We start from the raw sequence: 15,607 nt of genomic DNA on the forward strand, positions 1-15,607 counted from the left end.
ATACGTTTTATTGAAAAACATCCATCTACCGACAAAATTCAGAAACGTTTTATTTCTGTCTGTCTGTCTGTGGAACGCTTATCTTGCAAACTCACCCTAACTTAACTGCCTCGCACATGGCATGTGGATTGTAAATTGCAGCGCTGATTTTGGTCAAATTTGGAAACGCGATATGATCAAGATCAATAGGTCACCTGTTAATCTTGTGCCTGGGTCAAAATCCCAGCAAGGTCATTTTGATAATTTGACAATTTTAATTTCACCATATCGGTCCAAAACAGACAATCGCAGGCGCTCATCTCCATCATGGCGTCAACATTAGAACCACTTCTGTAGCAACTTGCAGTTCAAATTAAAAGCAAACAACGACATTTGTTTTTTTGGGTGTAAAGCTTAATACCGAGCTGAATTACAGAGATTTTATTTTGAAAAGTTGAGTCTGAAGAAGTTTAAAACAGACCTCTGGAATAGCTCACATGTAATGTATGAAAGCATAACACCAGTTTCATTTTTATTAAAAATAATGACTATAAAATCTTCAACAAGGATTGTGGGTAACAGAAAAGAAGAAGGAAGGAATGGGAAAAAACTGCAACACAGTCACGCTGTCATACAAACAAGTGATGAGGAAGAAGATGAAAGGCTTGATATATGCAAAATTATTGAAACGTATTTAAGATCATTCTCAAGTTTAAAGCAGAACATAAAATCTCATCTGTTAACCAGGTTGCATTGACAAATGGTTTAAAGAAATAAGGTGGGGATATTGAAATGGTGAAAATGTTGAGGGATGGCTGCTGGAAAGATGCAAGAATGCTGAGCGGAAAAATAAGCAGCTTGACCTGCAAATAATTTGTTAGAAAGAAATTGTAGAAAGGAAAACAATAGGTGAGAGAAGCAGAGATTGGTGATATCAGGAATTCCCATTGGAGAAGATTTGGAGGCACATTAAGAATGTTGACAGGAATAACCGTTGGAGGAATTACAATGTTGTAGGCATAAATAAAGGCAAAAGGCTGGACAGTCAGTCAGTGTTACTGGAGTTTAAAGATGATGTTCTTCTGGGGAAAACGTCATGGTGGGTTATGTGAGCTTAAAAGTAAGTTCATAACCCGTACATTTCTTAAAATGCCGGAGATGTGGTCACATTGTGAGTGTGTGCAAGGGAAAACAGATATGTAGAGTGTGGTGGGAACAGCTAAAATATGATGCTGCAATTCTGGTGGGGAGCATACAGTATGAGAAGCAGGCAGTGGAGGTCCAGCAAGTAAGACCCGAGCAGAGAGTAATATGCAGAGGCAGTGAAGATCGCTGACAGTGGGAAAAGACATCATAGAACGAGTCAGAATGAGGAACAAAATACCAGACAAAGAACGCCATGCTAACACCAGACATCTGCTGGTGACTCCTAACACCTGCTAACATCTGTTAGTTGGTAGCTTAAACTGGAGCAGCAAAGATCTTAGATATGAAAGATTTATCTTGAGAGAAAACACGCAGATCTACACTAAGTCAAAGTGAAGGTTTCTTGGAAAGGTCACCCAATCATCCCATTATGTGCATACTTTTCTAGAAATTTGACTGCAAACAAGAGTTAAAACGATATATTAGCTCATTAAAAACAAAACAAGATGTCATCAGCTTACAGGAAACACGGCTCAAACCCGTTTTAGAATACGGTCTTGCAAGATACTGTAGCCTACACAAGGATAGAATCAATGGAAATGCATCAGTAGTGGTAAACTTAGTGGATGTCATTACAGTTTTTTCCTATCGTTTTAGGCAATTTACCTAAACCATGTTCACATTCCCTAAACACTTCACACAGTGAGCATACCAGTAGACCATGTGAACCAAACTGTGGTTACTTGCCCCTATGCTAAGATACAAATGCTGGCAATGACGCCTTCTTCCAAATTTCATGGATACCTGCCCCAGTCAATGTTCACTACCGGCAAAACGCTGTGGAACTACAGCATATTTTACCAATGTTTAGATACTCTGTTCAAAACAGTGAACTTTCTGTTCAAAACCTAACTTATCAGTAATTTAGATCACTGTAGATGGAAAGATGCTGCATTTGGACAGACAAATGAAGTTACATGTTTGAATAAGAAAAAATATTTAGTTTATAGTTTATTTATTTTATTTTACAGTAATTTAGATTTTTTTTTCCCCTGTGCACCATAGTTCTTGGTGAATTGGCATGGAATTACTTTTTTTACGTAAAAGCAACACTACATACAATGATCTGTACAAAACACAGAGGATAAGTTTTGCAATGCAAAACACCTGGTGGTCATTTCAGCTAATGACCTACTCAGCTAAAGACCTACTCAGGTGTTTTACATGTAATTTGTGCCTCGTTGAAAAAGGGCCTTCTTTGGCATTTGCTTTGGACTTCTTTACGTAGTTGGTATAGGAAAATGGATGCAGCAAGAGCAAGAGCAAGAGGCAGAGGCAGAGGAAGAGGCAGAGGAAGAGGAAGAGGAAGAGGTGGAGGTGAAGGTGAAGGTGGAGGTGGAGGTGGAGGTGGAGGTGGAGGTGGAGGTGGAGGTGAAGGTGAAGGTGAAGGTGGAGGTGAAGGTGGAGGTGAAGGTGGAGTAGGAGGAAGAGGAAGAGGTAGAGGAAGAGGAAGAGGAAGAGGTGGAGGTGAAGGTGAAGGTGAAGGTGAAGGTGAAGGTGAAGGTGGAGGTGGAGGTGGATGTGGAGGTGAAGGTGAAGGTGGAGGTGAACGTGGAGTAGGAGGAAGAGGAAGAGGTAGAGGAAGAGGAAGAGGTGGAGGTGAAGGTGAAGGTGGAGGTGGAGGTGGAGGTGGAGGTGGAGGTGGAGGTGGAGGTGAAGGTGGAGTAGGAGGAAGAGGAAGAGGTAGAGGAAGAGGAAGAGGAGGATAGTAGGAGGGATTAGCCCAATTCTGCGCCACTGTTGGGCTACTGTAATATACAGTATGTGCAGGTTTTGTGCATTGCATTTTTTGTTAGAACACATTTTTTGACTTTGTAATGTATTTTCTGTTTTGTGTAACACTTGCACTGTGACAAAATCTCCAAAAAGTAAAGCACGGTGAAAAAAACTGTTGTGTTTGTGATTTGTTTCTGGATCATATATTACGTACTTACTGTATGTAATTTGCATAACAAAAACTGAAAATTGTTATTCTCAGTTTCTCATAAAACACTTACAGTATTTACTGTATTTACAATTACAGTACATTTACCACACTCAATTGTGACATCTTTTGTGGGAGGTAAACCGACATATGAACACTGTCAGCAGATACTTGGCTTGGATTGTCATACTGTAATATTACAAACTTTATTACTGTAGTCCAAAGAAGTGTTTGTCTGTGTTTTTTCTCTTTTTTTCAATGCAACACTACATGAAATCTACGCCAAACTGGAGGACACAGCAACATTTTATATATGCAATTGGCAATGCTTCAAGATGTTAGTGTTTTTTAGGTCATAGTGTTCTGAGAGGAAACATGTGTTAAGTTATGGCAGCATTGTTTGTGGTGTGGTTGTTGTAGTGCATTTTGCACCAAAGGTTAACAGATATGCAGAGGTGTGTGTCTCTAAAGCCCACTGTGTTAAGTGATAGGGAAAAGTGACCATAGTATGGGTACATGACCGAAAACGATAGGAAAAAACTGTAAAAGACACTATAGGAAGCTACCACTCTCTAATATTGGTTGACCTATGAATAGAAAGCAATACAGAACAAGGTGAAAGAGAAGGAGATGCAATTTAGGAGGCAGACTGGAACAAATTCAAAACAGTCAATGAGGCTAAATTGAAAGGTATAAATCTCAATGTATTAAGGCTCTTATATACTACTACGTGTCCGTTTCTCGGAGAGGTCTCAGCGGGGGGTAAAGAGTCTTTTTGATATTTACTTCTCCGACACAGTCCGTACGTCGGAAAAAATTCATCGCCAAAACCATAGGTGGCGCAACGGAAGACGAGCTCAGAGAAGCCTACCCCATTTGGGAAGAAGAAGTCCACGTGTCTCTGTTTACATGTTAGCCTGCGTCCCACACACTGAACCATGGCAACTAACAGAACTAAATAAAGTGACACCCAGCGTGTCAAGATGCTGATGTTATCGTTTCTTAGCGCAGCGGTTCCCCGGTCTTGTTTCCGAACTGTGTTGCTGATTCCACAGCTTGAATCTGCTTGAGGCTACATGTAGCTAGAAGCTACCCGGACCTAGCTCCCCCCCAGCTTCCACACACAGTCAGCAGGGACTCCCGGCACTAACAACTACTATCCAATGTTTGCTTCTAACCTGACAGTATTATAGAAACAGTGTCATGATAGAAGTGGAATTAAAGTCGTGACGGCGGGTTCTTGCACTGTTACCACCGCAGTTAGAATGGTGGCTAGCCTAGCCCGCTAGCGCCGTTTTGAAAGCTCGTTATAGCCGTCTGTGACCGTGCACACATGCCCTCAGTGCTCGAACGAGCCACCGTCAGCCGGACAACTCCGCTGGCTTAACACACACGTCACATTAATCGTAGAATCATAGTTGTGTTCGTGTTTGTTGCTACAAGTAAACGGGAAGTTTGAGGTCCGGAAATACGGAAATGACGTCATACGGAAATGATGTCGTTCGCGGACCAATCACAGCCAAGAGCGGTCCATCGGGTCTCCAACATGAAGACGGATAGTTAGAAAAATCAGACGTGTACGAAAAGCTGTCCGAAGCCCTCGGAGAGGGCGTTTCACGACGGATAGGGCGGTCTTATCTGTCCGTAATAGAAACAACGGAGAGGCATAAATTGGCCTTTAATCAGCGCTGAAATCAGTAAAATCATAATAGATGCAGCAAAAGTATTTTTGCCCAAAAGCAGTGGCATAACAAGGAAAAAGTGAGTTCTGTGGTAGACTCAAGTTTGCCAGAAGAATACACAATAGAAGTAAGGCCATTATGGTTTTTGGATAAGGTCACTAGGCTTATTAGGGCCCGAGCAATGACAGGCACTGACTAGTGATGCCCTATTGAAATTGTAAGGATTCTTATTATTATTATTATTATTCAGGCAAATGAATTGGCTTTTCGAGGGCCTTAACATGCTCAAATTCTTACCAAAATTTGCAGAAAGTTAGAAAGTGGTGACAATTTACGTATTGTGTAGGAATTTTCAATGGGTATCGCAAAATGGCTCAACGGTGCCCCTCGAGACCCCTGGAACATTGACCGATTTTCACAAAAAAATCAGGCAATAGTGAGAAATGTAATAAAGAAGATGAAAATAGAGTATTAAATCGATTAAAAAAAGGCTCAAAGTAGAAATAAATTGTGGATATCCGATAATGAAAGATAGAGAAAATTTGATAATAGATAAGTACAATGCAGAGTTATTAGCTCTGACCTTTGTGAAAGTAGATAGCAGATACAGTTTAAGTGATAATGAAGATATAGCAAAAGAAGAAACTCTAGAAACTAATATCGAAGAACTACAGGGTGAAAGGTGATATCAAAATTCATTTAATATGATGTTTGCAATGTCAGAACTGAACAAGGTGTTCATAAACATCTCCAAGAATGCCATTTCCAAGAAAAGATCAAATGAGCTATTGTATGTTAAATAAACTCAGCACAGGGGGTAAAGAAGTATTATTAGGGATTAGATTATTAGATTTATTATAAGGTCTGTGAAGGCATATAAAATATCATGTGTCATATCTCAATATCATTTGCGATATCACATATTACATACTCTATATAATTTCTACTTACTGCCACTTTGTTTAAGTATATCTGTCAGTTTATCTGTCTCACTTTAACTTGCTTATTTTTATGCTTATTATATTCTCATTTATATTTACTATTAGTTACTGGAAAAATTGTTCATTACACTTAATATGTATATTTTATTTACATTACACTTATAATTTTTTTTTTTCACTTATATTTTTAGACTTTATTCTTTATTTTTTAATGCAACCGGTGCTGTTTACAATATACATATAAAAAAATTACGCCATCTCATCTCTACAATGTACAATTGTTTGCTGATGATACTACTTTATGAGTTGCAGGTTCAACCCCTGCTCAGGCCCTGTCTCATTAAACAGCCTGCCATTGATTCATCAAAATATTCACTGCATACTCCGACTGGTTTTAAATGCAGATAAAACATAGTCTTTTCTACCTCCAGTTAAAAAATGAAACGGCACCTATATAACTAAAACAACCTCTTACAAATATCTTGGAATTTGGCTCGACAGATCACTTGAATTCAAAACACATATTCAACAACTAACCCAGAAATTAAACATCAAACTCAGTTTCCTCTAAAGGAAACTGAAACTATTGTCTACTCCTCCATCAGTCCTTGACTTCATCAAGAATGACAAACTCCACACACATCATTGTTCTATGTATCACTCTGTTGGATGGACTTCATTACAAACAAGAAAAGACAGTCAGCTCATGATATCCGTCTATTAAAACTCTGTTGTTAAAACTTCCAAATTACCTAAGCTCTATTTTCTCATTTAAAAATAGTACAAACAGCACCAGATCCATTAATTATATAACCGTAGACATACATCATGTACGCGACAATAATGGCAGAACTTAATTTGGTTGCTATGCAGCTGCTAAATGAAAAACTTTTCATACTTCCCTGAAATTACAGTTTTTTGTTCTCCTTGGGGATTTTAAATCTCTACTATGTGATGTTTTGTGACCGTTTTTATTGATTTATTTTTACTGTGTTTTGTTGTTGCTGATTGTGAATGTTTCTTGTTCTCAGGCCTCTCTTGGAAACAAGATCTTGAACTCAATGTGATAAGATAAAGATTCAATTAAAAAGTCCATTCGGGGATTTGCGTGCACAGGAGCTGCACAGACTATTCACATGGTCAGATGCCTGATTTAAAAAACTCAGGCAGTGGGGCCACTACAGGGTACACAGAATACATTAGAACACAATTATAATAATAACCTGCCATCCCCAGGAAATGCAACAATTTGCACTTAGTGGAGGGAACAGGAAATGCTTGCATTGCTAAAACGTTTACTCTTTTTAGATGTTCTTCCTAATTTTCGCTACAAATAACCACATCAAAATAGACTACACCGCTCTCCAGCACACTAACAGCTTTGTTCATTAATCTCTGAAATGGTGCTGAGCATTGCACAGCTCATTTGGGAAGACGGTATACGAGGAAAGACCTGATGGTGCCACGTCAACATCATGCTATATAAAATTGTTGCGAGTGTCAGAGAACAGACCTGGGTAACTTGGAATAAGATCAACCAGCTGTTTACATATATTTTCATCCAAATGAATCATCTTAGTTTTGCAAAAGGTTTAAGTCATAGTTGTAAGACACCTTACCTGTGTGGAATTTATTTTACCAATGCCAGCACCAAACCAATCAAATAAAGGTCACCACTGTTGTTCTATTGGTTTTGTGTTTAATGTCTTATGTAAATAACATTAAACATTTTAACATAATAGTACACGTGTAGTATCTTTTGTAAATCAGCATCAAAACATTTGTCTTTTGTCCATAATAAGTAAACATTTAATTAAAATATAAGTGACATGTCAGCAGTGGTGGGAAGTAACGAGGTAGAAATACTTTGTTTCTGTACTTAAGTAGATTTTTCACATATCTGTACTGTACTTTACTTGAGTATTTATTTTCCTGACGACTTTTTACTTTTACTCGTTACATTTGAACAAAAATGTGTACTTTCTACTTCTTACATTCTCAAACTGGCTCGTTACTTGAGCAGCGGAGGTTGGTTCTCTCTCTCTCTCTCTCTCTCTCTCTCTCTCTCTCTCTCTCTCTCTCTCTCTCTCTATCTCTATCTCTATCTCTCTCTCTCTCTCTCTCATCTAGGGTTCAACATTTTTACATTATATACATTATATTCATATTGTTGTTAAAATGTTTCAGTCAGTTGAAATAAATCTTGAGGAGAAACATTTTGGTTAGTTTTGTGTCTTTATAGGCCTACTATAAAAAGCACTTTGCATTTTTAATTTTGGTACTTGTACTTTTACTTTTGATACTTAAGTACATTTCAACACCAGATACTTTTTATTCTTAAGTACTTTTTGAGCTACTTTAAGACTTTTACTCAAGTCATTTTCTGACGGGTGACTTTTTTTTACCGAAGTCACTTTCAGGTAAGATATCTGTACTTTTACTCAAGTATGGCTTTCAAGTACTTTATACACCACTGCATGTCAGTTATTATAATTATAAAAAGGGTAAATAAAAAGCCTTTTCGACCTCACGGACGTTGCATTTATTTTGAAGTACGCCACGTTCCCTTTCCGGTTAGGAATGCCACAGTTGTTGCTATTGATGTGTTGGTGTAGCCTCGTTGCTACAGGCAGAGACGGACTGTGGCTGTGAACGCATGGACTTACCCGAGAAACAAGAGGACATGTAAGTGGGGCAGCTTCGGTGGGAATCAGCGATAATAGAGTTCGATGGAACCGGACCACAGAATTAGCCGACCTAGATTACATTAGCTTCCCGGTTAGCCCCGGTGCTGTTAAACCTGTGAAAACAAACACAGAGCACATCAGATCCGACCAATACAACACACTGTTGTCACACAGTCAATAAGCCGCTTGAATCTGTCCCTTTGACGTGTTCGTGATAGTGATGTACATTCATCTTTTTAATGATACAGGAAATCGTTCCTCCCAACCGCAATAAAACTTTACAACTCATCTACCTCTGTCAGAGCCACCATCACAGAACTGCACTAAATATACCTGTCTCCTGCACTGTGTACCCAGTACAACACTCCGCTCCATATACACTTACTTCACATCATATGTGATATGTGTTCATATAAACCATATTGATATTATATATCATTTTATACAATAATATTGTCTTTTGCAAACTCTGTCTACATATTCTTACACTCATAGTATATTATATTATCTATTATATAGTCAAATACTTATATTTATACCTCTACTATATATCATAACATATTATATCATACTCTTTGTATATTCTTTGTATATATAAGTCTATATACACATATTTATACATGTGTACATATTATTATTATTATATTTACTATTTATTATTATATATACTGTTGCTGCCATTATTACTATATACTGCTATTATATTGGTAAAATTACTATCATATATAAATATATATTATGTTATATTATATACTATATATACTGTACTATTTTTATATACTGTCTAACAATAACATTACCATCATATCATCAGTACTATTACCATCATCTTGCCACTGCACCTTATCTACCTATTAATCTTGTGTTTCCGTTTTTATTCTTTCTACCTCAATATTTTTTATTTTATTCTATTGTATTGTATTTTATTGTATTCAAATATACCGGCTGCTATGACGACTTAATTTCCTTTCGGGGATGAATAAAGTAATCTATCTATAACAACAGTAACAGTCCGCTGAAGATGTCTGAGCTGTAGATGACTGTCTGTCAGTACTGGATCAACAAGTGCAGTCCACCGTCTTGAGGCTTTAACACCAGGATTGTAATAAACAGTGTGCTGAGGTTCCAGTGTTTGTTAGAGGAAACCTATTGGTCAATGCTTCCAGCTGTAGCCTGATGAAGAGAGAGACACATACAGTGGATATAAAAAGTCTACACTGCCCTGTTAAAATGCAAGGTTTTTTTGATGTAAACTAATGAGACAAAGATAAATCCTGTCCGAACTTTTTCCACCTATAATGTGAACAATTGAAATAAAAAACAAACTGAAATATTTTAGGCGGAAAATAAAAAAAATAAAAAAATTACAATAACCTGGTGGCATAAGTGTGCACACCCTTATATTAATACTTTGTTGAAGCCCCTTTTGATTGTATTACAGCACGCAGAAACAAACATTAATCTTCTTATGGTGAAGCCATATGTAAGCCATAATCCTCAAACATTTCACTCTGTCTGTATTGAATCTATATAATATATGAGTTTCACTTTTTGTATTGAAATATCAAAATAAATGAACTTTTCCATGATATTCTAATCTATTGAGATGCACCTGTAAATACAGATCAAACATATCCAGGGCCGCAGCTGTGGCAACATCATGGATTACAATCTCAGTGAACACTCCACTCTGCCATTACTGCTATTTATTTCTGTCCTGTTTTGTGCAAAAAAAAATTCTTTCTCTTTTGTCCCCACAGACATATGTAAAGCATCCTTGGGTCACTTAAAAGCCGCTGTATAAATTCAAGCTATTATTATTTAGAATTATGGACTTTACTACTACTAGATGTTTCAGACAAATTAATTAACCCCCCTCCTTACATTAATTTAAATTTTACTGATGATTTTACTATTAATGCGTTTATACTCCTATACCTCTGCAGCTAAGTAGATAATTGTAAATCAAACCTAAAACTGTCATTGTCTCTTATTAGAAAAAATAATTCGAACAATTTGTCAAATATTCCTCATGATTATTATTTCAACGTGCCAGTCAGACAGACCTCATAATTGAGTCCTTCTCTTCTCACCTCTGCTTCAGCTGCAGAAACAATGTGATGTAATTTTAATTTATGTGCATTGCATATTCACAATGGTTTGTTCATCATTGGACAAGAAAGAAAAACAACTTTAAAGACCTTTATGACATTTTTTATTCAAACTATATTCTTATCTTTACTTTTATATTGGGTGTAATTTCGATACAATCTTTTAATCTAGTAAAACAGACCTAATGTGACAAAATATGTGAGGGTAGTTTTTAAATTAGAAAGGAGCTTGAGCAGGTATTATCCTTGCCAGAGAACATCATCTGTCTGAAAGACATTGTGCAAATGAAAGAGCCAGGTTGAAACTGGACAGATTGTTCCTTCAGATGTTGAAAGGTGCTTTATCATCATAGAAACATGAATCCCCTAGAACACACTGGAGGGAACATGAATAGTCCCAGTTGTTCTGATAAGTCATTTTATATACATGGGATTTGGAATTGTCGTGCTGCCATGCAGATGTAGTGAAACACCTAAAACACCTGTCAGGATAATGGAGGAGGCAGAGAAAACGCCGGTTCCCTTAGTTCATTTTATAACCTGACAACGTTTTCAATTAAAGTAAGAGAAGTGGAAATGGAAACATCAGATCATTTCAACAGTCATCCATTAAGGCATAGAGCTGGTATATGGATGCTTTGAAGTGATTTTGAGGACAGAGTGAACAGGGCTGGTGATAAAGGATGGCCGTCTGAATGATAACAGTTAGATGAGCCACAGTGCATAGACCTGAACCTGAAGTAGGGCTGGGAATTGGCAAAAATGTGACGATTCAATAGTATTGCGATATTTGGGCTACGATTGAATAGTATTGCGATTCTGCAATATAGTGCGATACTGCAAGTATTGCGATTCGATTCTGCGATATATTGCGATTCATGTCCCCCATATTATTCAAAGGCATTAAAAAAAATTAGGAAAATAAGACTGCTCAACTCACTTCAAATGTCACATTTAATTCTGTGAACAACATTGTCTTCTACACATTAACTGAAGTGCAAAAACTAAGAAAGGGTAGTGCAAAAACTTTGTCCTTGAACATTCAGGACACAGGACCTTTGTAATTATTTTCTGAATAGGAGACCTCTCAGATGAACACTGAGCTCCCAGCACATAACTTAAAATTATTTAAATACAATACAGTAACATCAAGCAGACATAATAGAGTAACATAAACCTGAGAATAATCATATAAATAAGAGTAACCTAGAGCTTCAATCAAATTGAGAAAAATAAACAAATGTGTACTACTAGAGTCCAGTCCAGTTGGCTGCAAGGTCATGACACAAAATGTTAAATTCATTTGGGAATATTGGCATTTTTGTTCAGAAAAAGGAGTTGGTCAACATGCTCATATGTTAAAGTGCTCCTCTGGGCCGTTACTATATCTCCTGCAGTGGAGAACATCCTTTCCGCAGACACACTAGGTATCTTTTAAACTCTGAAACTCCCCTCGTCATGCTTTGCCAGCCAGGGGCTGTTACATATATAATTGTAAAAATTTTAAAAAATTGCAATACTTTGTGCTACAGTATCGATAGTATCGCCGCCGCAAAATATCGCGATACTGAACAGAATCGATTTTTTCCCCCACCACTAACCTGAAGTGGTTCCTAACTACCCATAAGTATTCCCACTCTGCTTCAAAGGAACACATGCACTAGGTTTTGTCTATCTACCAATTCCACAATTGTTAAGCTGTTTGTAGAACATTTCTCACGAACCGTTTATAAAACATGTTCTCTGGTCTATTCGGCTTATCAGCTTCGCACTTGGCATGTGTATAGTAATTTGCTCGAGGAAGTGCGGTGCCGAGTTTGGTGCAATTTGGACATGCATTACCTAAAAATTATAAATATGTAATAAACCGGCAACACTCCGTAGCAGTCCTCTGGGGGCGAGGCAGAAGGCCTTCAGTCTGTGGACCAAGTGGAATACGTATTCGTCTTCTTTGTCTGCAGATAATCTACAGAAAATCATTAATAACAACAGTTATCATTCAAACTTGTATATAATCCACACACATGCACAGTAACCAAATTCAGCTTAATTTGATGAAAAACATTATAACTTTTGTCTGTTTTCTTTTGCTCATGCTCATCAGACATACAGTACACTCCACACTTTTGACAAACCCACCAGCCAGTTTGACCAGGGCCGTTGTTCATACTGGAGGTGCTATGAGCTGAATATGGATTCTTGCTTTGCTGTGTGTGGTCTCAGTTCAGGAAGAAGTGCAGAGCTGCTGGAGGAGATGGGGAGACGCAGAGAGCAGCTGAACATCCTGAGGAGGCGACAGGTACAGGAGCGTGAGGCCGCTCGCCACAGGAATGCCACCTTGCTGCAGGTGAGGACCCCTCACACCTGTCTTCTCTGTGCCTGTCATGTACCGACATCTCCTTTACTTCCCTCCGGGGTATTTGTAAAACTGCTTATTCCACTGTATCTGTGTGAGTTTGTAGAAGCATCCTCAGGAAGAGAAGAGGGACACGCAGAATAGAGGAGTGATTGTAATGTTTATATTCATCCAAACACATTTTCAGAGAGTTTCCAGAACTATGCAGTTCATATAATTTCAATTGACATTCTAAACATTCAGATGAGGATTGAGTTTAATCGACTTTGCCCAGAGACGAGTGTGGAACAAACAGCATGTCCCCCCTGTCCCTCCAGGACTTACAGAAGATAGAGGATGGTCTTAGAGGAGCGAAGCTGACACACACACATCTCCTGGCTTCAGAGGTGACATGTTTTTTTTATAGTTACAGTACTGCTAACTGTGTGAAGCTGTCTTGTATCACAAGTTTACATTTCAGGTCATGTTTTCTACATCTGTTAACTGTTAATACATTATCTCCTTGTGAACAAGAAACATCTGCTCCTGAGGCTCCTGACTCAGATATTGTACATTTGATTATTGATCATGATAATCAAGGTAAAATCGAATTGCCTGGTTTCGCAAAAGTTTTTCTTTTCAAAATAAAGCTCCATTCCTAATAAGACGAAGCTGGGCATACACTACGACTTTAGAAATGCTGTTGTCAAAATACAACTCATTCTGTACGAGTAAATCGCCTGCGATGTGAAGCCAAAGCTAACGATTTATGTGCTCAGACTCTACGGTCAGATCGTTAGCTGCGACCTGACTGCTCACACCATACTTGTAAAATTCCCTTGTGGAAAGCAACGGAGACCTCCTAGTCACATTTGGGGGAAGAACATTTTTATGTGGCCACAATATAACCCGAGGATATGCCGCGCACCGGTGGACTTGTCAATAAAAACATAGGTCTCTATCTTCGTGCACCTCAACACAGTGCAATGTGCAGTAAAATGTCCAGAGCGCATTTGGCATACCAGTGACAGGATGCACTTCGCTCATCTGGAAACAGGGAAAGATTGAGATGTGGGTGTGTTAGTGTTGGGATAAAAATACATCATTTTATACTTTATACAGAGTCAGCAAAATTACACTACACAGTCCTTAAAGGCAGTCTTTCCCCTTGTTTCCACATGCGCCAGGTGCATCCTATCACCAGTTTATGACACTTCACCCACCTCCCCATCAGCATAGTGGTGAGAAGATAATTAGTGGATTTTAATTTTTCAGTGAACTATCCCTTTAAATTGTCCGGAGCATGCCCAGCTTTACAGACCAACACTTGGAGCTTACGTGTAACAGATGAAGAATAATGTAGAAATTGAGGAAATGTGCCATCATCACCATCATTTGTATTTTCTACAGCTCACTCTGCAGCTAATCCCATTACAAATGTCTGAGGGTCTAAATTACAACATCGCTTAAGGACCATACCAGTATTTAGCTACTCATTAACCATCAACGTTGTTTTACTGGTTTTCTTTTCCTTTCTGGCAGACTTTTTTTCTATATATTATTTTACACTATTGTGTGATGATGCAACTGAATGTTTATATAGTTAAAATAGTGAAAATCTGCAGGTCTGCTGTGTATGTTTGGGTGTGCATGCATTTGTGTGTTGGAAGGAAACTCTTAAGAAATTAATTTTGGCTGTTAAACATTTACATTCCTAGAAGGAAAAGACCCAAAGTAACAAAAAACGAAATGTCAATATTTGCTGCTGAAAAAATTTAAATTTATGTCCCACTAACTAAGGATTACATATGATATTTCTCTTTCAGGAATATATTTCTTTCAGGTCCAGATCTGCCTTCAGACCTGATTGAAAATGGAGTGAGATATGGTGTGTTGGAGTTTTGTGACCAACCACAGGGCTCATTTTGGTTCTTTTCTTGCAGACAAGGTATTGGGTGTCTGTGGAAGAGTCCGTCCCAGCCTGGGAGCACTTCCTCTTGGGTAAAGGCCCACACCCAATCGATGGTCCAGGACAGACCGCAAGGAGAAACAAACACAACCCCAGCATAGGCCTGCCTCCTCGGCCAAAACCACGGGCTGCCAGGTAGCTGATTATGATGGTGCTACTGCAGCCTGAAATCACCGTTTTAAAGTGACATGATGAAAATGAGCACAAGTCAGATGTTCTGCCGACCAATGGGTTTCTATGGTGAACCATGGCATCAAGCAATGAGAAGAAGCGTAACTTTCTGACACCAACATCAAGGTGTTTGTTTGTGAGGTGGAGGTGGAGATCGACCGATTGTTTGTTTGGTGGCCACAGCAGTGATGTCATTAATAGAAGAGCATGCACAGAGTGGTAACGTGTTGCTGCTGCTGTAAATGCAGAGCGAGTACGAAACAGACGACAGTGCCTGAATTTAAAAAAAAGTGGTTACATTTACCGCATTTATTTTTTACAGCGTATGGGCTGATACTTCACACACCTCCACTCTGGGAAATCATTTGGAAATTGAAGTTTAAAAGTGAACACAGTTTATTAATTTCATGTAAGTGGTGTCCATCTGACCGCTGATTTGCTTTAATTAGGGCCCGAGCACTGACATCAAAGGTGTCAGGTGAGACCCTATTAAAATTGTAAGGATTATTATTATTATTATTATTATTATTCAGGCAAATGAATTGGCTTTTTGAGGGCTTTAACATGCTCAAATTCTTACCAAAATTTACAGAAAGCTAGAA

At 38.2% G+C, this 15,607-nt stretch overlaps 1 protein-coding gene across 1 annotated transcript; it reads left to right on the forward strand.

Moving 5' to 3' along the window:
- Nucleotides 1-8,364: 8,364 nt before the first annotated feature.
- On the forward strand, nucleotides 8,365-15,270 carry cep15 (centrosomal protein 15). Its single transcript, XM_061070658.1, has 4 exons — nucleotides 8,365-8,417; nucleotides 12,754-12,877; nucleotides 13,204-13,272; nucleotides 14,809-15,270. The coding sequence occupies exons 1-4, from the start codon at nucleotides 8,389-8,391 to the stop codon at nucleotides 14,971-14,973; spliced, it is 387 nt and encodes a 128-aa protein (XP_060926641.1). The 5' UTR covers nucleotides 8,365-8,388; the 3' UTR covers nucleotides 14,974-15,270.
- The last annotated feature ends 337 nt before the right edge of the window (nucleotides 15,271-15,607 follow it).

Source organism: Limanda limanda, chromosome 4 (assembly GCF_963576545.1).
Source record: "Limanda limanda chromosome 4, fLimLim1.1, whole genome shotgun sequence".
Classification (NCBI taxonomy): domain Eukaryota; kingdom Metazoa; phylum Chordata; class Actinopteri; order Pleuronectiformes; family Pleuronectidae; genus Limanda; species Limanda limanda.